This window comes from Myxine glutinosa, chromosome 5, assembly GCF_964187855.1.
Source record: "Myxine glutinosa chromosome 5, kmMyxGlut1.1, whole genome shotgun sequence".
Taxonomy (NCBI): Eukaryota; Metazoa; Chordata; class Myxini; order Myxiniformes; family Myxinidae; genus Myxine; species Myxine glutinosa.
Window position 1 is genome coordinate 115,287,096 of NC_136265.1, and position 27,835 is coordinate 115,314,930.

Here is a 27,835-nt window from a genome sequence, read left to right on the forward strand (position 1 = left end):
CTGTTGTGGTTCGCTAGAGCTGTTGTGGTTCGCTAGAGGTGTTGTGTTCGCTAGAGCTGTTGTAGTTCGCTAGAGCTGTTGTGGTTCGCTAGAGAGCTGTTGTGGTTCGCTGGAGAGCTGTTGTGGTTCGCTAGAGCTGTTGTGGTTCGCTCGAGCTGTTGTGGTTTGCTCGAGCTGTTGTGGTTCGCTAGACCTGTTGTGGTTCGCTAGAGAGCTGTTGTAGTTCGCTAGAGCTGTTGTGGTTCGCTAGAAAGCGGTTGTGGTTCGCTAGAGCTGTTGTGGTTCGCTAGAGCTGTTGTGGTTCGCTCGAGCTGTTGTGGTTCGCTAGAGCTGTTGTGGTTCGCTAGAGCTGTTGTGGTTCGCTAGAGCTGTTGTGGTTCGCTAGAGGTGTTGTGGTTCGCTAGAGAGCTGTTGTGGTTCGCTATAGCTTTTGTGGTTCGCTAGACCTGTTGTGGTTCGCTAGAGAGCTGTTGTGGTTCGCTATAGCTGTTGTGGTTCGCTAGAGAGCTGTTGTGGTTCGCTATAGCTTTTGTGGTTCGCTAGACCTGTTGTGGTTCGCTAGAGAGCTGTTGTAGTTCGCTAGAGCTGTTGTGGTTCGCTAGAGAGCTGTTGTGGTTCGCTGGAGAGCTGTTGTGGTTCGCTCGAGCTGTTGTGGTTCGCTCGAGCTGTTGTGGTTCGCTAGACCTGTTGTGGTTCGCTAGAGAGCTGTTGTAGTTCGCTAGAGCTGTTGTGGTTCGCTAGAAAGCTGTTGTGGTTCGCTAGAGCTGTTGTGGTTCGCTAGAGCTGTTGTGGTTCGCTCGAGCTGTTGTGGTTCGCTAGAGCTGTTGTGGTTCGCTAGAGCTGTTGTGGTTCGCTAGAGCTGTTGTGGCTCGCTAGAGCTGTTGTGGTTCGCTAGAGCTGTTGTGGTTTGCTAGAGGTGTTGTGGTTCGCTAGAGGTGTTGTGGTTCGCTAGAGGTGTTGTGGTTCACCAGAGAGCTGCTGTGGTTCGCTAGACCTGTTGTGGTTCGCTAGAGAGCTGTTGTAGTTCGCTAGAGCTGTTGTGGTTCGCTAGAAAGCTGTTGTGGTTCGCTAGAGCTGTTGTGGTTCGCTAGAGCTGTTGTGGTTCGCTAGAGAGCTGTTGTAGTTCGCTAGAGCTGTTGTGGTTCGCTAGAAAGCTGTTGTGGTTCGCTAGAGCTGTTGTGGTTCGCTAGAGCTGTTGTGGTTCGCTCGAGCTGTTGTGGTTCGCTAGAGCTGTTGTGGTTCGCTAGAGCTGTTGTGGTTCGCTAGAGCTGTTGTGGTTCGCTAGAGATGTTGTGGTTCGCTAGAGATGTTGTGGTTCGCTAGAGGTGTTGTGGTTCGCTAGAGCTGTTGTGGTTCGCCAGAGGTGTTGTGGTTCACCAGAGAGCTGCTGTGGTTCGCCAGAGACCTGTTGTGGTACGCTAGAGAGCTGTTGTGGTTCGCTAGAGACCTGTTGTGGTACGCTAGAGAGCTGTTGTGGTTCGCTAGAGCTGTTGTGGTTCGCTCGAGCTGTTGTTCGCTAAAGGTGTTGTGGTTCGCTAGAGGTGTTGTGGTTCGCCAGAGAGCTGCTGTGGTTTGCCAGAGCTGTTGTGGTTCGCTAGAGAGCTGTTGTGGTTCGCTGGAGGTGTTGTGGTTCGCCAGAGAGCTGCTGTGGTTCACCAGAGCTGTTGTGGTTCGCTAGAGAGCTGTTGTGGTTCGTTCGAGAGCTGTTGTGGTTCGCTAGAGCTCTTTTGGTTCGCTTGAGCTGTTGTGGTTCGCTAGCACTGTTGTGCTTCACTAGAGACCTGTTGTGGTTCACGAGAGAGCTGGTGTGGTTCGCTAGAGAGCTGTTGTGGTTCGCTAGAGAGCTGGTGTGGTTCGCTAGAGAGCGGTTGTGCTTCGCTAGATAGCTGTTGTGGTTCGCTAGAGAGCTGTTGTGGTTCGCTAGGGCTGTTGTGGTTCGCTAGAGAGCTGTGTTGTGGTTCACTGGAGAGCTGCTGTGGTTCGCTAGAGCTGTTGAGGTTCGCTAGAGCTGTTGTGGTTCGCTGGAGCTGTTGTGGTTCGCTAAAGAGCTGTTGTGGTTCGCTAGAGCTGTTGTGGTTCGCTCGAGACCTGTTGTGGTACGCTAGAGAGCTGTTGTGGTTCGCTAGAGCTGTTGTGGTTCGCTCGAGCTGTTGTGGTTCGCCCAGAGCTGTTGTGGTTCGCTAGCGCTGTTGTGCTTCGCTAGAGACCTGTTGTGGTTCACGAGAGAGCTGTTGTGGTTCGCTAGAGAGCTGTTGTGGTTCGCTAGAGAGCTGTTGTGGTTCGCTAGAGAGCGGTTGTGCTTCGCTAGATAGCTGTTGTGGTTCGCTAGAGAGCTGTTGTGGTTCGCTAGGGCTGTTGTGGTTCGCTAGAGAGCTGCTGTGGTTCGCTATAGCTGTTGAGGTTTGCTAGAGCTGTTGTGGTTCGCTGGAGCTGTTGTGGTTCGCTAGAGAGCTGTTGTGGTTCGCTAGAGCTGTTGTGGTATGCTAGAGACCTGTTGTGGTTTGCTAGAGACCTGTTGTGGTTCGCTAGAGAGCTGTTGTTCTTCGCTAGAGAGCTGTTGTGCTTCGCTAGAGAGCTGTTGTGCTTCGCTAGAGAGCTGTTGTGGTTCGCTAGAGCTGTTGTGGTGCGCTAGAGAGCTGTTGTGGTTCGCTAGAGAGCTGTTGTGGTTCGCTAGAGCTGTTGTGGTGTGCTAGAGACCTGTTGTGGTTTGCTAGAGACCTGTTGTGGTTCACTAGAGAGCTGTTGTGCTTCGCTGGAGACCTGTTGTGGTACGCTAGAGACCTGTTGTGGTGCGCTAGAGACCTGTTGTGGTGCGCTAGAGACCTGTTGTGGTACGCTAGAGACCTGTTGTGGTATGCAAGAGACCTGTTGTGGTACGCTAGAGACCTGTTGTGGTATGGTAGAGACCTGCTGTGGTATGGTAGAGACCTGCTGTGGTTCGCTGGATACCTGTTGTGGTTCGCTAGAGACCTGTTGTGGTACGCTAGAGACCTGTTGTGGTACGCTAGAGACCTGTTGTGGTACGCTAGAGACCTATTGTGGTACGCTAGAGACCTGTTGTGGTACCCTAGAGACCTGCTGTGGTTTGCTAGAGTCCTGTTGTACTTCGCTAGAGACCTGTTGTGGTTCGCTAGAGACTTGTTGTGGTTCGCTTGAAAGATGTTGTGGTTCGCTAGAGACCTGTTGTGGTTCCCGAGAGACCTGTTGTGCTTCGCTAGAGACCTGTTGTGCTTCGTTCGAGACCTGTTGTGCTTCGCTCGAGACCTGTTGTGGTTCGCTAGAGACCTGTTGTGGTTCACTAGAGACCTGTTGTGGTTCGCTAGAGAGCTGTTGTGGTTCACTAGAGACCTGTTGTGGTTCCCTAGAGACCTGTTGTGGTTCGCTAGAGACCTGTTGTGGTTCGCTAGAGACCTGTTGTGGTTCCCGAGAGACCTGTTGTGCTTCGCTAGAGACCTGTTGTGCTTCGCTCGAGACCTGTTGTGGTTCGCTAGAGACCTGTTGTGGTTCGCTAGAGACCTGTTGTGGTGCGCTAGAGACCTGTTGTGGTACGCTAGAGACCTGTTGTGGTATGCAAGAGACCTGTTGTGGTACGCTAGAGACCTGTTGTGGTATGGTAGAGACCTGCTGTGGTATGGTAGAGACCTGCTGTGGTTCGCTGGATACCTGTTGTGGTTCGCTAGAGACCTGTTGTGGTACGCTAGAGACCTGTTGTGGTACGCTAGAGACCTGTTGTGGTACGCTAGAGACCTATTGTGGTACGCTAGAGACCTGTTGTGGTACCCTAGAGACCTGCTGTGGTTTGCTAGAGTCCTGTTGTACTTCGCTAGAGACCTGTTGTGGTTCGCTAGAGACTTGTTGTGGTTCGCTTGAAAGATGTTGTGGTTCGCTAGAGACCTGTTGTGCTTCGCTAGAGACCTGTTGTGCTTCGTTCGAGACCTGTTGTGCTTCGCTCGAGACCTGTTGTGGTTCGCTAGAGACCTGTTGTGGTTCACTAGAGACCTGTTGTGGTTCGCTAGAGAGCTGTTGTGGTTCACTAGAGACCTGTTGTGGTTCCCTAGAGACCTGTTGTGGTTCGCTAGAGACCTGTTGTGGTTCGCTAGAGACCTGTTGTGGTTCCCGAGAGACCTGTTGTGCTTCGCTAGAGACCTGTTGTGCTTCGCTAGAGACCTGTTGTGCTTCGCTCGAGACCTGTTGTGCTTCGCTCGAGACCTGTTGTGGTTTGCTAGAGAGCTGTTGTGGTTCGCTAGAGACCTGTTGTGGTTCCCTAGAGACCTGTTGTGGTTCGCTAGAGACCTGTTGTGGTTCGCTAGAGACCTGTTGTGGTTCGCTAGAGACCTGTTGTGGTTCGCTAGAGACCTGTTGTGGTTTGCTAGAGACCTGTTGTGGTACGCTAGAGACCTGTTGTGGTTTGCCAGAGACCTGTTGTGGTTTGCTAGAGACCTGTTGTGATTTGCTAGAGACCTGTTGTGGTACGCTAGAGACCTGTTGTGGTTTGCCAGAGACCTGTTGTGGTTCGCTAGAGACCTGTTGTGGTTCGCTAGAGACCTGTTGTGGTTCGCTCGATACCTGTTGTGGTTTGCTAGAGAGCTGTTGTGGTTCGCTAGAGACCTGTTGTGGTTCGCCAGAGACCTGTTGTGGTCCGCCAGAGACCTGTTGTGGTCCGCCAGAGACCTGTTGTGGTTCGCCAGAGACCTGTTGTGGTTTGCCAGAGACCTGTTGTGGTTCGCCAGAGACCTGTTGTGGTCCGCCAGAGACCTGTTGTGGTTCGCCAGAGACCTGTTGTGGTTTGCCAGAGACCTGTTGTGGTTCGCCAGAGACCTGTTGTGGTTCGCCAGAGACCTGTTGTGGTTCGCCAGAGACCTGTTGTGGTTCGCTAGAGACCTGTTGTGGTTCGCTGGAGACCTGTTGTGGTATGCTAGAGACCTGTTGTGGTTCACTGGAGACCTGTTGGCCAAAATTAATTGCCGGTAGACCATAAATATCCCAAGGTGTCTTTCCTAAAAAAGTTATTACCATCACCGTGAACATGTTAGATTCTTACCCAAACTTGCTCTACAGAATCCAACCTTTGAGATATGACTGGCATCATACCACCAAGTATGATCCACTGGATCATGCCAGAGGCTGAAACATAGATGGGATGAGAAACAAAATGTTTATTTTGTTTTTGTACACACAGTCGAGGCTCATGTAAGAGCTTAACACATAAAGACACGAACAGAAAACACATAAAACATAAAATAAAGGGAGCAGGAGACAAGAGGGGGAGAAAGAGGGAAGCACACAAGCACAACAACAGGAGAGAACAGGGACGTCGGTAGATCTGTGGAAGGGAGAGGGCTGAGGTGCGGAACAAAGGATAAACAAGATGAACACTGCGTGGAATTTCAGGAAAGAAAACAGGTGATTTGAAAAACGTGGATTTCGGGTGTATAAACGGGGATAGAAAAGATCAAGGTTTTTGATCGGGGAATATAAGAGATGGTGGTGAACAGATGTTTTAAAGACCTGGAGGGAGGCGTGGGAATGAAGAGAGTGAGGGAGTTTGTTCCAGAGGCGGGAGAAAAGAGGAATGAAGGAGTGAAGGTGAATAGAGAGTCTTGATTTGGCAATTTCACGAGAAGAGGGTTTCTGGCAAATCTTGTGCGTCCTGAAGGAATATTTGGGGGAAACAGCACGGACAGAGCAGGGGGAGCGAGGCTGGAGAGGAGTCAGTAGAAGACAGAAGGCCTGCCGAGAGAGAGAGAGAGAGAGAGAGAGAGAGAGAGAGAGAGAGAGAAAGAGAAAGAGAAAGAGAAAGAGAAGGAGAAGGAGAAGGAGAAAGAGAAAGAGAAAGAGAAAGACCCTCAGAATCAGCTTCATCATGTGAGATTCCAATGATTCTGAAAGCTTTGGTTTCTGCAGTATGAAGTCGAGATAGGTGTGAGGCAGGAGCACCAGCCCAGAGAAGAGAGCAGTATTCCATTGAGCTGCAGATGAAAGCCTTGTATGTGGTGAGGAGCCCAGTAATACCAAGAAAGGACTTCGCACGACGGAGGAGGCCCAGTCGGTGACTGGCTTTGGAGGCCAGCTTGAAAATGAAGTTTTCCCAGGAAAGATCATGGCAGATAGTGAGACCCAAAAACTTGAGTGACAGAACTTTTTGGAGAAGATTGTTCAGAAAGTAGATGGGAGGGTTGTCCAGTCGGTCTTTTCGGAGAGACAAAGTGAGTGTGTGATTTGTCAGGATTGAAAGACATGTTCCACTTGTTTGACCAGTTTATGATTTTGTCCAGGTCTGCAAAGAGTGAGGAGACTGCAGACTGCTGATCTGAGGGTTGAGATATGGAGTGGCAGAGAGTGGAGTCATCAGCAAAGAGATAGAGAGGATTTTCCAGAGAGTCGGAGAGATCATTGATGAAGACCAGAAAAAGCACAGGGCTCAGAACACTGCCTTGGGGAACTCCAGCCTGAACAGGAAGGGGAGATGAGAGGATTCCATTTAGAGCCACACGTTGACTAGAGCAGGAGAGGAAGTCCACGAGCCATGCATGGAGGTTTCCATGGATACCATAAAATGTGAGTTTGGTGAGCAGAGCGGGGTGCCAGGCCATATCATAGGCATGTGATATGTCAAGGGAGACAGCTCTGATTTCCTGTTTGGCATTGAGGACCTCCATCCATTGTTGAGACAGCAGAAGCAGCATGTCCAGAGTAGAATGACCTGGTCGGAATCCAAATTGATGATCGGAGATCAAGCCATTGGAGAAGAGGAAGGATTTGAGATCCGAAGCAATGATGGGTTCCATGACTTTGCTGATAATTTTGAGCAGACTGATTGTTCTGTAGTTGCAAGGATCTGTTTTTGCACCTTTTTGTGTAAAGCTGTAATGTTTGCTGATTTCCCAGATGTTGGCAGATGACCTTGAGCAAAAGAGAGGGTGAAAAGAACAGAGAGAGGGTGAGATAGAGCGGCAGAGCAGGATTTTAGGACCCATGGTCTGATGCCGTCTGGTCCAGTTGCAGAATCAGTCGAGGTTTGACAGAAACTTCTCCACCTTGTTGGGAGAGAAGGACACATAGTCCATGAACAGGTGTGTACGACTGGGTAAGGTGGGTACAAAGAGAGATGGGTTTGAGACACAAGATTTTGAGGCAAACACAGAGTTGAGGCATTCGGCTTTTTCACGTGCGGTGTAGCTGTTTGAGGTAAGCGAGGGGATGGAAGGGGAACAAACACCAGAAACAGATCTGATCAGACGCCACCAGGATTTGGAGGAGGGAGACAGATAAGAGAGTTCATTCTTGAGTGTGGAGAGATCGTGCTTCCTGGCAATCCTGAGGGTAGACACACACTTGTTCCGAGTTTGTGAAAGGAACAGAGATTGCCTTCAATGACCCTTACCTTTACAATGAAACACAGTGGTTGGAAAGGTCCTTCTTCCTTTTTGACGGAAGGACATGGCCAAATATTGAAGCAGCTTCACTACTTAAAAATAAGTCACAGTGTCCCTTTAAGTACATCCTAGAAAACCCAAATCGGGGAGATCTTCAACATGTTCAACATATGAAAAAGTCAATGAATGCACGAGGAACATGATTTGATGAAGGTGTGGGGGTCATGATGTATATTTCGAAATAACGTAAATATAGTACTCAACATTACATGTGTCACCCACAGGTGCACATGGGCAGCGTCGAGTGCTCATTTAAGGTAAGTTGTGATTCAATTCATCTGGTAATCCAGGTCAGGCTTCTCCGATCGTGTCTGTTCACTATAAATCTTTCAAATATGCATTATTTGTGAGAACAGGTCCACATATTTAATCCTGCTGTCTCTCCAGCTTAAGCCCAATACTACAGATTAATAATAACCAATAGGAGTCTATAAAATGCATTCCAAAAACAATATGGCCACCAATTGTCTCCAACCATGACCAATATGGTTTGCACCCACCACCAATATGGTTTGCACCCACCACCAATACGGTTTCCACCCACCACCAATACGGTTTCCACCCACCACCAATACGGTTTCCACCCACCACCAACACGGTTTCCACCCACCACCAATACGGTTTCCACCCACCACCAATACGGTTTCCACCCACCACCAATACGGTTTCCACCCACCACCAATACGGTTTCCACCCACCACCATTGCAGTTTCCACCCACCACCAATACGGTTTCCACCCACCACCATTGCAGTTTCCACCCACCACCAATATGGTTTCCACCCACCACCAATACGGTTTCCACCCACCACCAATATGGTTTCCACCCACCACCATTGCAGTTTCCACCCACCACCAATATGGTTTCCACCCACCACCAATATGGTTTCCTACCACCACCAATATGGTTTCCACCCACCACCAATACGGTTTCCACCCACCACCAATATGGTTTCCACCCACCACCAATACGGTTTCCACCCACCACCAATATGGTTTCCACCCACCACCATTACGGTTTCCACCCACCACCATTACGGTTTCCACCCACCACCAATACGGTTTCCACCCACCACCAATACGGTTTCCACCCACCACCAATACGGTTTCCACCCACCACCAATACGGTTTCCACCCACCACCAATACGGTTTCCACCCACCACCAATACGGTTTCCACCCACCACCAATACGGTTTCCACCCACCACCAATGCGGTTTCCACCCACCACCAATACGGTTTCCACCCACCACCATTGCGGTTTCCACCCACCACCAATATGGTTTCCACCCACCATCAATATGGTTTCCACCCACCACCATTGCAGTTTCCACCCACCACCAATATGGTTTCCACCCACCACCAATATGGTTTCCACCCACCACCAATATGGTTTCCACCCACCACCAATACGGTTTCCACCCACCACGAATATGGTTTCCACCCACCACCAATATGGTTTCCACCCACCACCAATATGGTTTCCACCCACCACCAATATTGTTTCCACCCACCACCAATATGGTTTCCACCCACCACCAATACGGTTTCCACCCACCACCATTACGGTTTCCACCCACCACCAATATGGTTTCCACCCACCACCAATACGGTTTCCACCCACCACCAATACGGTTTCCACCCACCACCAATACGGTTTCCACCCACCACCAATACGGTTTCCACCCACCACCAATACGGTTTCCACCCATCACCAATACGGTTTCCACCCACCACCAATACGGTTTCCACCCACCACCAACACGGTTTCCACCCACCACCATTGCAGTTTCCACCCACCACCAATATGGTTTCCACCCACCACCAATACGGTTTCCACCCACCACCAATATGGTTTCCACCCACCACCATTGCAGTTTCCACCCACCACCAATATGGTTTCCACCCACCACCATTGCAGTTTCCACCCACCACCAATATGGTTTCCACCCACCACCATTGCAGTTTCCACCCACCACCAATATGGTTTCCACCCACCACCATTGCAGTTTCCACCCACCACCATTGCAGTTTCCACCCACCACCATTGCAGTTTCCACCCACCACCAATATGGTTTCCACCCACCACCAATATGGTTTCCACCCACCACCAATATGGTTTCCACCCACCACCATTGCAGTTTCCACCCACCACCATTGCAGTTTCCACCCACCACCAATATGGTTTCCACCCACCACCATTGCAGTTTCCACCCACCACCAATACGGCTTCCACCCACCACCAATACGGTTTCCACCCACCACCAATACGGTTTCCACCCACCACCAATACGGTTCCCACCCACCACCAATATGGTTCCCACCCACCACCAATATGGTTTCCACCCACCACCAATATGGTTTCCACCCACCACCAATATGGTTTCCACCCACCACCAATATGGTTTCCACCCACCACCAATACGGTTCCCACCCACCACCAATATGGTTTCCACCCACCACCAATATGGTTTCCACCCACCACCAATATGGTTTCCACCCACCACCAATATGGTTTCCACCCACCACCAATATGGTTTCCACCCACCACCAATACGGTTTCCACACAGTTAATTGGTTGTTTACTTTGCAAAGATAAACAATATTTGTTGCATTCAGCATGGTCACGTGACCACATTGGATAGAATTTGTAAGAAGTGCGTTTCATCACCATTTATTATCTTCACAATGTTGAAAACTCATTTAGTTTGAATAAAATTTTCATTAACAATATTTGGACAGGTAGTGAAAAAGCAGGTAGATGAATACAATGCACAACAGCAGTTAAATGTCCCACAAAGAACTTCATGTGCAGCTTCCACATGGGGATAAGAAAGAAAGCTTTATCAGAATTATCCACAAGGAAATCCATGAGCAGGAGTAAGAAGGGAACCTGGGAGCACACGGGTTGTGGAAATGTACAAAGAGCCAGGTTCACTGGCAACCAATGAGCTGCTTTGTTTGGATTGCTCGTGACAGGTGGAGATTTTTGGTGACTCAGAGCAACCTGGTCCCAGTTTAAAACTGCACGACGACTGCCCACAAGTACCCAGCCAGGAGGGCGGCGGGTCTCTCCGCGTCCACGCGGGACGGTACAGCACACACAACCTCAATCGGAAAAAGTCCACTCCGCGTACACGCGGGACGGTACAGCACACACAACCTCAATCGGAAAAAGTCCACTCCGCGTACACGCGGGACGGTACAGCACACACGACCTCAATCGGAAAAAGTCCACAGAGAGCATGGAATTCCGACCCAAATATAAACCACATGAAAAGATGTGAGCGGCACAGAAATTTCAGGCCAATCGGTCGTTTCAACAAGGTTGTGGTTTGCATCGACAGGTGGGTGGCCTACGGTGAGGAGACGTTCACAGGGAGCATGGCCGTTCTTGAACCCGGAGATACTGCTCGCCTCAACATGCTCATCCCCGGATCATACGTGCGCTCCCTCAGAGTCCTACCTTATGTGAGCAGGTGTTCACATCACAATGGGTCGTTGCATGACGTGAGGGCTTGGGTGAGGACCGGTGAATTCCGGAAATGGGCCGGCGATGGTCTAAGCCCGTGTGGACTCACGGGGCCTACAAGTGGGCTCGTGGTGGCCAAGACATGGCGTCCGCTCAATACAAGTTTCATTAACTCTTATCCAATGGAATTATTTCAGAGATAAGGAATGTGTATTTCGTCAGACTGTTTTGGCAACCACGAACTTGGTGTGACTTTTCAGGAGTTCTCAGAACCAGAGATAATGCTCTACGATCGCAGCGGGTTGTGTGGGAGACAAATGTCCATCACCGAGGACACCCGCAGCTTGTCTGCAATAGGATACAGCCAACCGCAGTCCATTCTGGTGACAGGGGGCATGTAAGTACACTTTAGTACCAAACCTGCATTGTGAAACACTTCATGGATGTTAGCTGCATGTCGTATGTGGAGTTTGGGAAATGCTCGTTCATAAAAGACTGCAGCAACATCCTGGAATTGAACCCAAAACATCAGCATCTGACAGCTCGGCGCAGATTGTTTGTTTTTTTTGTATAAAGATCGAGGCTCATGTAAGAGCTACATTAATCAAAAAAAAAAACGGACACACAAAACATACAATAAAGGGAGCGGGAGACAAGATGGGGAGAGAAGGGGAAGCGCACAAGTACAACAGTAGAGAACAGGGACATCGGGAGATCTGTGGGAGGGAGAGGGCTTGGGGGGAGGAGGCGTGGGAAGGGGGGGGGAGGGGTGGGAGAGGTATAAAACACATGGACACTGCTCGGACTTCCAGGAAAGAAGTCGGTATTTCAAAAAAGTGTATCTGGGGTGAATTAACGGAGGTAGAAAAGATCAAGGTTTTGGATGGGGGAAGATAAGAGATGGTGGTGAACAGCTGTTTTAAAGACCTGGAGGGAGGAGTGGGATTGAAGAGAGTGAGGGAGTTTGTTCCAGAGTTGGGGAAAAAGAGGAATGAAAGAGTGAAGGTGAATAGAGAGTCTTGATTTTGGCAATTTCACCATAAGAGGGTTGCAGGCAGAGCTTGTGCGACCTGTAGGAATATTTGGGGAACAGAGCACAGATAGAGCTGGGGGAGCAAGGCCGGAGAGGAGTCGGTAGAAGACGGAAAGACCACCAACCTGCCTGCGGTGAGTGAGTGAAAGGCCCTCGGAGTTAGCTTCATCGTGGGAAATTCCAATGATTCTGAAAGCTTTGGTTTCAACAGCGTGAAGACGAGCTAGGTGTGAGGCAGGAGCACCAGCCCAGAGGGGGGAACAGTATTCCATTGAGCTGCGGATGAAAGCCTTGTATGTGGTGAGGAGCTCAGGTGTGCCGAGGAAGGATTTTGCACGACGGAGGATGCCGAGTCGGCGACTGGCTTTGGAGGCCAGCTTGGAAATGTGGTTTTCTCAGAAAAGATCATGGCAGATAGTGAGACCCAAAAGCTTGAGTGACAGAACTTCTTGGAGAGGATTGTTGAGAAAGTAGATGGGAGGGTTGTCCAGTCGGTCTTTTCGGAGAGACATCGCAAGACTGTGAGATTTGTCAGGATTGAAAGACATGTTCCACTTGTTTGCCAAGTCTGTGATTTTGTCCAGGTCTGCAGAGAGTGAGGAGGCTGCAGACTGCCGATTGAGGAATGGAGCGGCAGAGAGTGGAGTCATCAGCAAAGAGATAGAGAGGATTTTCAAGAGTCGGAGAGATCATTGATGAAGACCAGAAAAAGCATAGGGCCCAGAACACTGCCTTGGGGAACTCCAGCCTGAACAGGAAGAGGACATGAGAGAAATCCATTCAGGGCCACACGTTGTCTACAACCAGAGAGGAAGTCCGCAAGCCATGCGTGGAGGTTTCCAAGCCATGGTCTCCTTTCATAGGAGAGTTTGGTGAGCAGAGCGGGGTGCCAGACCGTATCGAAGGCACGTGATATGTCAAGGGAGACAGCTCTGATTTCCTGTTTGAAATTGAGGACCTACATCCATTGTTGAGACAGCTGAAGCAGCATGTCCAGAGTAGAGTGACCTGGTCTGAAACCAAATTGATGATCAGAGATCAAGCCATTGGAGAAGAGGAAAGATTTCATATCCAAAGGAATGATGGATTCCACGACTTTGCTGATAATTAGGAGCAGAATGATTGGTCTGTAGTTTGTGATCCACTGTGCATTGCCACATGTCCTGCATCATGTACATCTGTGTGCCATGTCCTGTGCCTGTACACAGTTGGTTTGTGTGTGCCACGAGTACCACCTTGTTTGATTGTTGCAGCTGGGTTGCGTGTGAGCATCTCAACTTCCAAGGGCGACAACAGCTGCTTGAGGAAGGTGACGTTCTGAATTGGTCTCAGCTCTCAGGATGGACGAGTCTGGGGTCCCTGTACCACCTGAAGCAGGTAAATTTGCTTCTCTCTACACACTTACAATTTGCACTTTGGGACAGATAATTTGTATCACACGAGCACCACTATCATGAGCAGTGCTTAGTATCTCCTTCAACCCCATTAACTACACTATGGATTGCCACAATCACCCGGTTGGGGCCTATCGAACTTGAACCTAGCGTCATCGAAGATAACACTTAGCAAGAATGGTTCGAGCGTGAAGGCTTTAATTTACCTGGTCACCGCCAAATGGCGGCACGGAAAACTTTAGAACTCTCAATTCGGTCCACACGCTGAAAATGTAATTGGCGTGTGCCAGCTGGTAATTTACTCATGGACGGATTAATCAATCAATCCCAACAACCAGAAGACTCTCAACAACCACTGTATAGAAATATATAAAAGCCGGTTCGTTTTTGAACTATGTAGGTATGGATGGACAGACTGCCTTCGCCCCAGTGGTTGGACAGCTGGCCCGACTCCACCCACAATTGTGAGGTGAAAACAAAATCATACGTCTGCCATTTTGTGAAGATACAAAGGCCTCAGGGAAAATACAGAATGGTCGTGTGAAAATACAGAATGGTCGTGTGAAAATACAGAATGGTCGTGTGAAAATACAGAATGGTCGTGTGAAAATACAGAATGGTCGTGTGAAAATACAGAATGGTCGTGTGAAAATACAGAATGGTCGTGTGAAAATACAGAATGGTCGTGTGAAAATACAGAATGGTCGTGTGAAAATACAGATGGTCGTGTGAAAATACAGAATGGTCGTGTGAAAATACAGAATGGTCGTGTGAAAATACAGAATGGTCGTGTGAAAATACAGAATGGTCGTGTGAAAATACAGAATGGTCGTGTGAAAATACAGAATGGTCGTGTGAAAATACAGAATGGTCGTGTGAAAATACAGAATGGTCGTGTGAAAATACAGAATGGTCGTGTGAAAATACAGAATGGTCGTGTGAAAATACAGAATGGTCGTGTGAAAATACAGAATGGTCGTGTGAAAATACAGAATGGTCGTGTGAAAATACAGAATGGTCGTGTGAAAATACAGAATGGTCGTGTGAAAATACAGAATGGTCGTGTGAAAATACAGAATGGTCGTGTGAAAATACAGAATGGTCGTGTGAAAATACAGAATGGTCGTGTGAAAATACAGAATGGTCGTGTGAAAATACAGAATGGTCGTGTGAAAATACAGAATGGTCGTGTGAAAATACAGAATGGTCGTGTGAAAATAGTGTCGTGTTCTGATAATACAGAATGGTCGTGTGAAAATACAGAATGGTCGTGTGAAAATACAGAATGGTCGTGTGAAAATACAGAATGGTCGTGTGAAAATACAGAATGGTCGTGTGAAAATACAGAATGGTCGTGTGAAAATACAGAATGGTCGTGTGAAAATACAGAATGGTCGTGTGAAAATACAGAATGGTCGTGTGAAAATACAGAATGGTCGTGTGAAAATACAGAATGGTCGTGTGAAAATACAGAATGGTCGTGTGAAAATACAGATGGTCGTGTGAAAATACAGATGGTCGTGTGAAAATACAGAATGGTCGTGTGAAAATACAGAATGGTCGTGTGAAAATACAGAATGGTCGTGTGAAAATACAGAATGGTCGTGTGAAAATACAGAATGGTCGTGTGAAAATACAGAATGGTCGTGTGAAAATACAGAATGGTCGTGTGAAAATACAGAATGGTCGTGTGAAAATACAGAATGGTCGTGTGAAAATACAGAATGGTCGTGTGAAAATACAGAATGGTCGTGTGAAAATACAGAATGGTCGTGTGAAAATACAGAATGGTCGTGTGAAAATACAGAATGGTCGTGTGAAAATACAGAATGGTCGTGTGAAAATACAGAATGGTCGTGTGAAAATACAGAATGGTCGTGTGAAAATACAGAATGGTCGTGTGAAAATACAGAATGGTCGTGTGAAAATACAGAATGGTCGTGTGAAAATACAGAATGGTCGTGTGAAAATACAGAATGGTCGTGTGAAAATACAGAATGGTCGTGTGAAAATACAGAATGGTCGTGTGAAAATAGTGTCGTGTTCTGATAATACAGAATGGTCGTGTGAAAATACAGAATGGTCGTGTGAAAATACAGAATGGTCGTGTGAAAATACAGAATGGTCGTGTGAAAATACAGAATGGTCGTGTGAAAATACAGAATGGTCGTGTGAAAATACAGAATGGTCGTGTGAAAATACAGAATGGTCGTGTGAAAATACAGAATGGTCGTGTGAAAATACAGAATGGTCGTGTGAAAATACAGAATGGTCGTGTGAAAATACAGAATGGTCGTGTAAAAATACAGAATGGTCGTGTGAAAATACAGAATGGTCGTGTGAAAATACAGAATGGTCGTGTGAAAATACAGAATGGTCGTGTGAAAATACAGAATGGTCGTGTGAAAATACAGAATGGTCGTGTGAAAATACAGAATGGTCGTGTGAAAATACAGAATGGTCGTGTGAAAATAGTGTCGTGTTCTGATAATACAGAATGGTCTCCAATCAAAAGGATTGGGCATGTCTTTGGTTCATGTATGTAATCCGGGTAACTGTACATACACTAATATAACGTAACCACTTTAAATTACACTCAAGAGGAAGGACTTCTTACTTTCTGCACATTTGAAGACAACAACGCATCTCCTATCATGGAAGAAAGGTACGTTTTGATTACACGACATGCAGTGGAAAGAAAATACTGTAGTCTTGGAGGTATTGCATGGTGGTAATACAAGTAGAAAGATTATATATATATATATTTGAAGTTCTTAATAAAAAAACAACTCCAACCCGTCATTTTGATGGCCTTTTATGTGACACCAGCAACATAAATGAAGGTTTCTGGACGTCATTTTGGTTTTAGCTGAAGGTTTCAAGGTTGAATAGTATGAAAATAGAGAAGAGTCGCCCGTCATTTCGATGGGCCTTTCTGCGAAAGTGTAAAATAGTAAGGCCTAATAAAACGTGTAAAATAAACCAAGGAAGAAAGCACATAAAACAAGAAAGAAAGAACAATCAGAGATTGCAGACCCCAAATATTGCAGTTTTTAGTGATTTTTAAGGCTTTTGTGTTAAAACAAGCATGGCGGCCGAACCACGTGACCAATGACGTCATCTTTTTTCTCTCTACCAATTTATCCATAGATGACGCTCAATAAATTTCATCTTGATTGGATGAAGTTTTGTACTTGTCGAATTATGACGTCATAATGGACGAACCTATATGACATTAACATGTTATTCCCCATAGAGATTTCTTTACAATAAGCCATGTCTCAATTTTTTCTGTGCAGCACTGAGATATAGAGGTGCAAAGTTTTTCAGTTTTTCCAAGATGGTGCCCATACCATGCGACCTATGACGTCATAATTATCATGAACAAATTATTCAGGAGGAGGTGCACTATGGTGATAATTTCCTGTCCATCAGACCAACAGTTGCAGAGAAAATCTTATTTATTCTGTGCGGACAAACAGACAAAGGGACTCAAATGCAATTCCCTCCTCTGGGAGGGAAACGGGAAAGAGCTCAAGATTGGAGACCCTCGCCAGGATGCGTGTGGTTTTGTCCTTTTGGTCCTCGGAATCCTTTGGGGCTCGGGGTCCTCTGGGTCTTTTGTGTCTTCAAGGGTATTCGACGTCTTTAAGTCTTTTAGGTTTCCATTTCCATTTTTAGTTTCCATTTTGCATCCCACTGATAGGCCGGATCTGCATCCGGACATGAACCAAAATGGAATCAGCTTGTCACCTACCCATTCACCTAGTTTGGTCAGAACTCATCCACAACCATTTTAGATATCGTGCTATCGTTTTTGGCCCCATCACTCAACAGTGAAGAATCACTTGAAAAAATACTCGTATCCAGATCTTCACCAAATTCTAATCAATTAGCCCTTGTCTGGCTGACACACACACACACACACACACACACACACACACACACACACACACACACACACACACACACACACACACACACACACACACACACACACACACACACACGATATCCTGCTTCACAGATAGACAAACAGACAGGGGTGAAAACATAACCTCCCATCCACCTTTGGTGGTGAAGATCATGATGAATAATATAGGCCCTAATATAGATCCCTGTGGGACTTGTGACCAGTTTCTGGCTTGATTCACAATTATTTAATTGTGTCTTCATTTGGAGCCCCAGCACCATGGGTTATTAATGGTCCATCGGCTCCTCTTGAAGAATGGTGTCACCGCTGGTCGGAGCCTCCTCAGCATCCATGACCATGGCGTTTGTGATGTGAACACAAAATAATGACTTTAGAAACGACCACAAGTCTCATCTCTACATGAGGGCCTATTATGGAGGTTTACTGCATTTATGTGAGCACAGCTGTATTATTGAGAATGTTGATGTTTATTTCCCTTCCTCATGGAAAAAGTAATCATCATGTCCGAAAATGCTCTTTACTCTCTCTCTTACTAGCCTATGGTGCTCTTCTGCCTGCAAAGCGTTGGTGTTGAAGGTGTTCTGACAGTTGTGGGCACAGCCACAGAGGCCACAGCTGCACAGGTTCAGGTGCAGCCATACGATGGAAGCGATGACCAGAACTGGGTTTATGATCAAGGATACCTGCGGTCCCAGGTAGTGACCTAACGTATAGTTATACAAAAACTGCCATGATGACTGCACCACATGTGAAGAATTCTCATGAGTTGACAACCGTTTTGGTGACTGCTGTAGGTTGGTGATCTTTGCCTGGAGGTCATGGGGAGTCGATGGAAGCCTGGTGCATCTGTGGTAGCGTGGTTTCCACAACAAAAACTACACCAGAAGTGGCGTATCATGCGTGATGGGCTGATTGTCAGCTTACTTGGATCAAACCTTGTGCTTTCTGTAAAAGGTAAGAGCAAAGCTGAACCACATGTATTATAGTATGGTTGCCGGATTCGACCAAGTGTCACAATCCCACTCCAGAAACAAATGTTAGTCCCAGATTCGGATCAGTGTCCCAATCCCACTCCAGAAACCAATGTTAGTCCCAGATTCGGATCAGTGTCCCAACCCCACTCCAGAAACCAATGTTGCAGTCCCAGAATCAGATCAGCCTCTCGATTCCAGCCGAATTGATCTTTGCGTCGGTTTTCGGTGTACAGATAGCTCTAACGCGAATCTGAGGCTTTGTCTGGATTGCCCTTTGAAACAGGATGGAAGTTCGAGCGGTGACTTAGGTAATCCAGCAGTAGTTTTATAAAACCTCCTGTAAGGTGATGACACCGATTCCCCATGATCATGTTTTTCAACCACGCTGGGATCAATAGTCAAATGATGAACCGCTAACCAGCCGAAAAGTTAATTTAAGTAATCAGATTGAATAAATGGGGGAGAGGAGATTGGAGAGAAAAACGCATCAGCAGCAATAACGGGATCGATGTACAGTACTGGACTATAACATCCCGATACAGATTAAACAGTTACGATTACCCCGCGCCCATGATAATCCGTACAGGTTATCTGTTTATGTTAACCATCCACTCAACAAACATGACACTGGAGAAATACACAAAAAAAACCATCGGTAAAACCCAGAGTTGAGAGGTCGGCAAAGTTTCTGGAGGGAGTTTGGTTCCAGTCCCGGCAGGAAGTGACTGCTCTTTCTGCATGTCGACCGAGAAAGGAACAAGACACGCAGCTTGTTCGGAGAGGTGAGTCTCAGTAGCCCTCTCTGCAAGCTCGGCGCACTCAGCAGTACCGAGGCGAACGCAAATCTCTCTTAGGACTCCATGGAGGAATTCCATCCGCGTCTCCGGGTGTTCTCCAGCTGCTTTCATCTGGTCGCGCATAAGCGCGTTTCTTCTCGGTCTTTTATCACTTCTTATCGTCTGTTGATCTGAAGCACTCTATCTCTGTCTCCTGATCTTGATGACTGTGCCAATCTTGATGACTGTGCCAATCTTAATAACTGCTGCAGCGCTCAACGATCTGATCTCCCTTCACGTGCATCATCGGATTTTTCCAAGTCCTGTGGAGATGCTAATTTCCAGCGCAGCCTCTGACATCGAAGGGTTGAAGGAACATTTAACAGAGATGAGAGGGTTGAAGGGTCCAATTAAAATCGAATCTACTTGTCCGTGTCGCACACCCATCCCTCTCAACGAAATTTCGTCCGAATCCGTGCACAACCTTTTGAGAAATCCTGTTCACAAACAGAGGGGTGAAAACACACCTCCGCCACCGAAGGCGGATGGAGGTTAACAAGCAATTGAACCTTAGTGAAACATGTTTGTCCGGTGCTAGAGCTACCCCTCACGTTTACGGTACATCAGCAGAATAAAGAGGTCGAACGGTTGTGTGTGCTCGTTGGCACATGAACACTGTGTTCGCAGGTGGTGGAGGATACGATTGCCTTCACGTGGCTCTGGCTGAAAGACAGGACAACGAACCACGGCAGTGCTGGAAGGTGGAAATGGTATAGCTGCTGGAGATGACCCGACGGGGAAGGTGCACCGACTATGCTACCTGTGGAGGAAGGAGCTGCATATTTGTACAAAGCAAAAGAGACGCAGCGGCATCGTGGAGCGACAGATCTTGTCGCTCGAGATATCACACAATGCAGTGCTTTACAGTATTTTCATGCAACAGGTGTTGTTGTTGGAGAGCAGTCACCAGAGGCTGCAGGGCTAACACTGTTTGTAGTTACGTTTTATTATTAAAAATGTAAAATAAAAATGGTTTCAATTTCCATCGTGCATCTTGGATACTAGTACGGTGTTTGTGTGCGCACACGTTTAAGTTCCCAAGAGATCGGGTATCCATCCGAGAATGAAGAGTACAAATGTTATCATCATGGTGGTCGGTGCCGTTTGATAACCATTTAACAACGTGAACCAGACGAGCGGGAGGATACACCTGCAATGCGCAAGGTGCGTTTGCGTTTCACAAGGTAGAGGATTCCATTGCATTTATTACTGCGGATTAACGTTCTTACATCATCTTGATCTCAAAACGAAGAGGCTGCAGTGAAATGTTTGTCCTGTCATCATATTTCCATCTTTTAACGATATTAGTGTTCAGAAGGTATAATCGGCCTCGTACTGTGACCACGGCATCAATAATACCACAGGTGGAAACACGGCGTGCGGACATCCGACATCCGTACTAATCCGCTGCTGCTAGACTAGCACGTTCACCTGATCACACGAACCCTCGACATGGATTTGTACAAGTAGAGTGAAAATAATCACGAATAAATCAGCACAGGTAGACACGTTTTCAGGCTGGATTAGCTCGGCTGCACCCACGTACATTTTGCACAACTGCGTACTCTATCTTGTAGGAATGAAAATCCTAAACCTTACATACAAGGTGACATGCATCAGACAATAGGCAAACCTGACAGAATAAATCAGGATAAACCTGCATTATCGATCCGGAGGGAATACGCATCTTATACAGGTGCAGCCTCTTCGGCGGGTCGGGCGAGGGGCATGTGTGCCGCCCCTGCCCCGCTACGTCAAGCTCTCTGTACGACCGTCTTGCCACGTGCCCTTCCCCGCTCCAACTTTTCAAATGCGGCTGGAACCTCATCAAATTGATACACCTTTTCAACAATTGGTTGCACCTGCAGACACAACGATGTTATTTTAGTGCGCATTTTAACTGTCCCTCATTTACAAATACATCACCGAGAACACGGCGACCCATATAATAACACACAACACGGGCTATCTGAAGCTCAGGTGTGCTCATCTCGGACCACCTACCTACCCACGAGCTTATGCAGCAAAATAAATAAATAAATCAGCAAATATCTCAAAAGCCAAAAACCAAGGGAAGGTAAAGGAATTCCAAATTCAGTTTCATGGTTTCCTTCAAGCTCACCTTTCCCGAATCGACCAACGTGGTTATTTCATCCAGCCTCGATCCGCTGGGCGAGAAGAAAGCCCAACGATAATGTGTACCACCTGCTAGGCCCTGCCGGATGGTGAGAACAAGACCAAATTTACTAGTTCCAATGATCAAATCGGTGCAAGCTTAACGCTCGCCAACAAAACAGACCTAAACCCTGTGCCAAAGTGCATGCTTGGAATTTGGTCAAGGTACCAGCACACGATTGTCGATCCTATTAAAAAAGTGCAATGTTGTTGTTTTGTATGCAGCCTTTGGCTGCTGGTTGCATCGTTTTCTTGAAGTGCGGCTGTGCCGATGATGCAGTGCCCCGTCTCCAGTAAACTGGTACTCATTTTGCCGACCTCGGTAGGATGACAGGCTGAGTCAACCCAACCTGGTGTTATTTCAACGGCCCAACAGGGGCTCAAACTCAAGACCCAAACATCTTAAGCGAACCACATTAACCGTTAAGCCAACACTAGGCCAAAATGCACCATGTGATCTTTATCATCCATGAGTGAGTTGTAGCAGATATAAAATACACGATTACAAAATTCCAAACACACAAAGCACCAAACTGGTACAGCTCGAGGCAAAACAACAAACAACCGATGACAAGCATGAACCAAACTAGGCCCTTTAAAAGAGAGCAAAGGTAACCATTCGCAGTCCTGGGCCCCAAGTGATGAAGGTAATTTGATAGTCCGAAGTGGCTTACTGAAATGAGCTTACGGCCCAGTACAGCAGTAGAACTGACGAATCCTTCAGCCAAGCCGAGGTCATCGGTCTTCATCAACAAAGGTGTCACCAAGGTCACATATGTGGCTCCACACCATGGCTGCAGCAACGGCATGGCCCAAGTCTCGGTCTCGCCTCCAACGGCGTCCAGCACAAAATCAAACCTTTTGGTGTCCGAGGGGAGACAAGAGATGGTTGCAAAAGGTAGCACAACACCTGTGGTAAACATGACATCAGCATCACAGGTAAATGTGCACCTCTCACTGCGAAGAACCTCTGCTGGCCGCTCTTCCCGTGTAACGACACGTTCCGTACCCAGAGACGAGAGCAGTGATGCCGCTTCCTCATCGCACGTCACCGTGACGCGTGCTCCCCACGCTTTCAACAGCTGCACACGCGGAGAAGGTTTTTGTAAAATACCAATCACCGTGTTATTAGAAACATTAATTACAATTGATAAAACACGGACGATTGCTACAGAGACAAACAAACGACGGTGCACCTGCACGGCAAACAATCCGACTCCTCCAGAAGCTCCCAAGACCAGCACCCTGCCAGCAGAAAACACGAGTTACCGAGGAGCTAGGTAAGCACCGACGTAGCTCCAGCTCACAAAATGCCGAGAGCCTGCTCGACGGTCCCAACCTCTTGCCTTTAGTGTTGTGGCTGTGGAGACCCCCGGCGTGAGTGAGAGCAGCGTATGCAGTGAGCGCGACGAATGGCAGGGAGGCCGCATCCGTATGGCTCAGCGTCTTGGGTTTATGTGAGATCTAATGGACCGTGGCACAGCGGGAAATCGGAGGGCAATGGGGTCACCGAAAAAGGTTAAAGGTCATGACTCAATACTTCATTTTAACCTGTATTTACAGCAGACATTGGGAAGATGTCAAAAGGTAACTGAAGGTGGCAGAGCTAATCTGTGGGCTGCGACAAATGGGGATGGTGTCGTCACTATTGCTGTGGTGGCACATGAAGTGTCAATGGCCGAGCATGTTACTGACGGTGCTGGAATAGTAAAAGCGCAAGATCAATTACCATTCAAAACAAGCGACAATGATACGACAATGATGTAGTGCAAGCAATTGCTGCAAATAAATAAATAAACCAATCACGTGTGGTCCATACCTCATTACCACTAGCAACCACAAACTCAGCCAAGGTTCCCTGCTTCCACGGAGGTAGAGCCAGCCAGACCTACAGGTAGAAATCGATCACAGCACTGGCGCACCACAGTCATGTGCCCAAAGGGTGTGTATGTGTGTATATATATATATATATATATATATATATATATATATATATATATATATATATATATATATATATATATATACGTATATATATTAATATATAGCCTGACCCCGACATTCGTAGGTTCCGCATATTAGCGGTTGATAAAATGCGACGTGCTTCGACATTCGCGGCCCTGTGTCCCGTGTATTTGCGGTTTTGAAAACTCAGTTTTCACTCCGGTTGTTTGTTTGCGTTTTCTTGTTTTCTTCTTTGTTTGTCCGGGCGATATCTCAGCCATCCTTTGAGCTACGAAGCTGAAATAGTGAGCACAATAGTGAGCAGGTGCGTTGGCAAAAACTGTATTTTTGTTTTTTGATCAACCAATTCATTAATTACTGAATTATAAAATGTATTAAGTAATTATTTATTTTCTTTCTAATCTGGGCATTATATCAGGCACTTTTTGACGGAGGAAACAGATATTCGGACACGGCAATGATCAAGTGATTTGGCTGTAAATGGTATTATTGATTAATCATTTAATTATTCAATTAATTGCTTAATGTATTCATTTTCAAAAAGTTGGACATTCAGATGAAACGGTAATGGTTTATGGATGTTATTAGTCAGTTGATTAAGAAATTATTTATTTTATGATCATTATTTATTGATTTTAATTCACAATGAATTAATCAATTCTTGTATACCACTCCCTCCCATTTCCATCTCCATGTGCCGCATCGCGGCATCTCCGGGCACCGAAGGCACCCCGGCGACGTCTCGCACTGGACGATATGTTATTTATTTATTTGGCATGGGGACGATGTACTTTGAATCAATGTATCTCTACTTGCATCATTTATTTTTGATCGGGAACCGCGAGTGATTAGATATCTATTGCTTAGTTTCAAGTGTCACGATTCCTTTAGAGTGCACACGATTAATGTGCAACTCTCCCCTGTAATATCAGGTGTACTGGAAAATAATGGCGTTCTTCAGAGGAATGCACAGCTTTAAAAAAACCGATATTACTTTCCGGTACACCTGACGTATGATGTAAATATTGTGCCGATCAGCGAGGCTGGTTCATGAAACGCAAGTAAAAATAAACTTTTATTTTGAATCTAAAATAAAATGAAATTCTAACACAAGGCTGTGATACCAGGAAGTGTAAAACTATGAAATTTAAACCCAACGTCTATCTTCGTAAGATAATACAGAATACCGTATCATCCTCCAAGCTTCATCTCCGAGCAGTTAAAATGGCGCCTATTTCCGGGATCAAGACGACTTTTGGCAACCACACAAGATTGAAACACAAACGAAATCATTTTTGATAAAGTTAACATGACACTCACAGCAAAAGAGTGAGCTTAACCTTTTGGAATTTCATTTGTAAACATTTAATGTAAACTGTAATCAAGTGCATTCATGTTCGTAAAATTTTAACATTCTCTCTCATGAAAATGTTTCCTACCAGCCGCACACATCACTTCTAGAAGCATCTTCCACGGGTCACGCATTAAACAACTGTACGTGCGCGTAAACCATCCCCCACCACGCCATTCGGCATTCACGGTTTTTCGCGGGCGTATTCGCGGTTTACTTTGATAATCGCCGCCTTGTGCTCTGCATATTCGGGGTTTTTCGCGGGCGTATTCGCGGTTTACTTTGATAATCGCGGCCTTGTGCTCTGCATATTCGGGGTTTTTCACAGGCGTATTCGCTGTTTACTTTTATAATCGCGGCCTTGTGCTCTGCATATTCGGGGTTTTTCACAGGCGTATTCACGGTTTACTTTGATAATCGCCGCCTTGTGCTCTGCATATTCGGGGTTTTTCGTGGGCGTATTCGCAGTTTACTTCGATAATCGCGGCCTTGTGCTCTGCATATTCACGGTTTTTCGCAGGTGTATTCGCGGTTTACTTTGATAATCGCGGCCCTGTGCTCTGCATATTCGGGGTTTTCCACGGGATTTTTGATTTTCCCTTATGAATCACGAACTGCTGGGAACCTATCCTGCTTTTTCCATTGAAGCAATGCCCCCACATTCGCGGCATTTACCAGGAACGTATCCCCACGAATGTCGGGGTACGACTGTACATACATACTAGTGGGGTATGCTTACACATTGTGAATAACAAACCGTGCTTCGTACGTACGTACATAATAAACAGAAGTTTTATGATTATAGGTAACCATCACCTTAGGCAAGCATAGGCGAGACATCAATTTAGGTTTATTTCTTTTACAGATGTGTTTACGGTTTTTACTTGAATTTTCATTGAGATTTTTATTTCACAGTTTACAATTATAGAAAATACAATTTTCAAATGCTAGCTATCAATTGAGCGATGTCGTTTTGTTTTTTAAACGGACGAGTTTACAGTTTTTTAAAATGTAAATTTTCATTTACGGACGCTTTCCAACATTTGTGTGATTTTTCCCAGTGTACTGGCTTTGATGTCCGGTGCACTGGCTTTGATGTCCGGTGCACTGGCTTTGATGTCCGGTGCACTGGCTTTGATGTCCGGTGCACTGGCTTTGATGTCCGGTGCACTGGCTTTCATGTCCGGTGCACTGGCTTTCATGTCCGGTGCACTGGCTTTCATGTCCGGTGCACTGGCTTTCATGTCCGGTGCACTGGCTTTCATGTCCGGTGCACTGGCTTTCATGTCCGGTGCACTGGCTTTCATGTCCGGTGCACTGGCTTTCATGTCCGGTGCACTGGCTTTCATGTCCGTAGGCACGCCAAATTTCAGCTTTATACGACACCCGGAAGGTACCGAATGTTAATAATCAGTGAGTGAGTGTTTAAAAAGCTATATATATATTAGATATACATGTACGTGTATGTACGTACCTGATCTCCAGGCCGGAAATACTTGACCGAGAGACCGGTCTCCATGACAATGCCGGAGCAGTCACGGCCGAGGATAAGTGGGAACTCGCTATTGGTGGGATAAATACGCAACGGGTCTCTGCGCAGTCGCAGTAACCTCGCTCCATAACCACCTACACAGAGTTATCGTGTCACCGTGATTCAGGACCAGAGGCACAGCGAGTGCACCCCGAACACATTCAAGTCTACAAATCTCATCAAAAACATCAATGAACCTACTGTTAAAATAGGTAACAAACAGGTGCAATCGTGGCAATTACATTAATATGACAATATTAATACAATAGGTACTGTGATTATACAGCAAATTACACAAAAAGATGAAGGAATGCCCTCTCACATGAAAAAGGAGCTCACATGTTCAGGAGGAGGAGGTCACGCGTTCAGGGGGGAGGAGGAGGTCACACGTTCGGGGGTGGGAGGAGGAGGTCACACGTTCGGGGGTGGGAGGAGGAGGTCATACGTTCGGGGGTGGGAGGAGGAGGTCATACGTTCGGGGGTGGGAGGAGGAGGTCACATGTTCGGGGGTGGGAGGAGGTCACATGTTCGGGGGGGAGGAGGTCACACGTTCAGTGTAGAGGTCACACGTTCAGGGGTGAAGAGGAGGTCACACGTTCAGGGGTGAAGAGGAGGTCACACGTTCAGGGGTGAAGAGGAGGTCACACGTTCGGAGGTGAAGAGGTCACACGTTCGGGGGTGGGAGGAGGTCACACGTTCAGGGGCGAAGAGGAGGTCACACGTTCAGGGGCGAAGAGGAGGTCACACGTTCAGGGGTGAAGAGGAGGTCACACGTTCGGAGGTGAAGAGGAGGTCACACGTTCGGGGGTGGGAGAAGGGGGAGGTGGTCACACGTTCGGGGGTGGGAGAAGGGGGAGGTGGTCACACGTTCGGGGGTGGGAGAAGGGGGAGGTGGTCACACGTTCGGGGGGGGGGGGGGGAGGAGGTCACAAGTTTTGTGGGGGGGGGGGGGGGGGGTGAGGGGATGGAGGAGGGGTGGAGGTGGGAGGGGTGGAGCTTGCAGGTTCGGAAAGGATTAGAAATAGAAGGAGGAAGGAGAGTAAAGGTGCCAGGTGACGAAGAAAAGGTTTGACTCGATAGCTGAAAGAGGACGAATGACCAGTGATTTTGGATCCTTACGGGCCATGGACAGGTCGATGGGGTTGAGACTTGCCGCGCACACCTTCACCACCACCTCGTTGGGTAGTACGATGGACGGCAGAGGACGGCTCGAACGGCGCAGACACCTTGGGCCCCCGTATTTGTCCAACACCCAAGCAGACATAGCGTGTCCCCGCCGTGAGATGTAATTCGAGAACCCGGAATTCGAACAGGTAACGCACAGTCTGAACATCCCCGGAACAAATCCACGAAACGCCATTTCGTCCCGTTAAAAATCCTAAAACACACCACGGGACACGTTCGTTCACAAACCTCCTCAAGGACGCGTCGCGGAAACTCTGCTCGCCATGTTCACACGTCTGAAGCACGAGGCAGACAAACCCGCTCACATCTCTTACCTGACGCGACCACGAGGGAATAAATGAACCTATTAAAAAGACTTAGACCACAAGGTGTCCGCGGATCCGTGTCCTTCGTGTCAGGATTAACATCCCAGCGACACCAATAATATGTCAAGGCGTGAAGGGACTGAAGGCGGAAACGTTTCGCGGATTTGACCAATCAGCGCGGGCTAGTGTGGCTGATTGACCAATCAGCGCTGGCTCGTGTGGCTGATTGACCAATCAGCGCGGGCT

At 47.3% G+C, this 27,835-nt stretch overlaps 2 protein-coding genes across 7 annotated transcripts in view; one reads left to right on the forward strand and one right to left on the reverse strand.

Annotated features, from left to right (window-relative positions):
* LOC137427215 (uncharacterized) overlaps nt 1–20,062 on the forward strand; it is an 87,199-nt gene extending 67,137 nt beyond the window's left edge. For all 4 annotated transcript variants that reach the window (XR_013623538.1, XM_078778568.1, XM_078778570.1 and 1 more), the window contains 8 exons: nt 7,661–7,693; nt 10,414–10,526; nt 10,782–10,905; nt 11,167–11,303; nt 13,193–13,316; nt 17,804–17,962; nt 18,062–18,221; nt 19,705–20,062. Coding sequence is in view for 3 of the 4 variants with exons in the window: in XM_078778568.1 (XP_078634694.1) it covers nt 7,661–7,693; nt 10,414–10,526; nt 10,782–10,905; nt 11,167–11,303; nt 13,193–13,316; nt 17,804–17,962; nt 18,062–18,221; nt 19,705–19,793 (939 nt within the window). In the remaining variant the exon portion in view is untranslated. The remainder of the gene's footprint in view (nt 1–7,660; nt 7,694–10,413; nt 10,527–10,781; nt 10,906–11,166; nt 11,304–13,192; nt 13,317–17,803; nt 17,963–18,061; nt 18,222–19,704) is intronic.
* A 202-nt stretch (nt 20,063–20,264) lies between these two features.
* On the reverse strand, nt 20,265–27,739 carry RTN4IP1 (reticulon 4 interacting protein 1). 3 transcript variants are annotated; one of them, XM_068116520.2, is made up of 10 exons: nt 27,599–27,739; nt 27,219–27,477; nt 26,043–26,194; nt 23,072–23,140; nt 22,592–22,716; nt 22,449–22,497; nt 22,204–22,334; nt 21,927–22,110; nt 21,200–21,292; nt 20,265–20,939 (listed from the first exon to the last, which is right to left on the reverse strand). In XM_068116520.2, the coding sequence occupies exons 2-10, from the start codon at nt 27,457–27,459 to the stop codon at nt 20,832–20,834; spliced, it is 1,152 nt and encodes a 383-aa protein (XP_067972621.1). In that variant the 5' UTR covers nt 27,460–27,477; nt 27,599–27,739; the 3' UTR covers nt 20,265–20,831. The 3 variants fall into 3 exon arrangements, with proteins under 3 accessions (XP_067972621.1, XP_067972619.1, XP_067972620.1); XM_068116518.2 differs by lacking the exon at nt 22,449–22,497 and having other exon boundaries at nt 22,522–22,716; XM_068116519.2 differs by lacking the exons at nt 22,449–22,497; nt 27,599–27,739 and having other exon boundaries at nt 22,522–22,716; nt 27,219–27,587.
* Nucleotides 27,740–27,835: the final 96 nt, after the last annotated feature.

Excerpts from the sequence above, each read along its gene's own strand:
- RTN4IP1 (XM_068116518.2), bottom strand. The coding sequence starts at position 27,459 with ATGGCGTTTCGTGGATTTGTTCCGGGGATGTTCAGACTGTGCGTTACC. Across the intron at positions 22,111-22,203 it reads GAGGTTCTTCGCAGTGAGAG|GTTTGATTTTGTGCTGGACG; the intron begins GTGCACATTTAC and ends GGACACCAAAAG. Across the intron at positions 20,940-21,199 it reads CGTTGGTCGATTCGGGAAAG|GTGCAACCAATTGTTGAAAA; the intron begins GTGAGCTTGAAG and ends TTGTGTCTGCAG.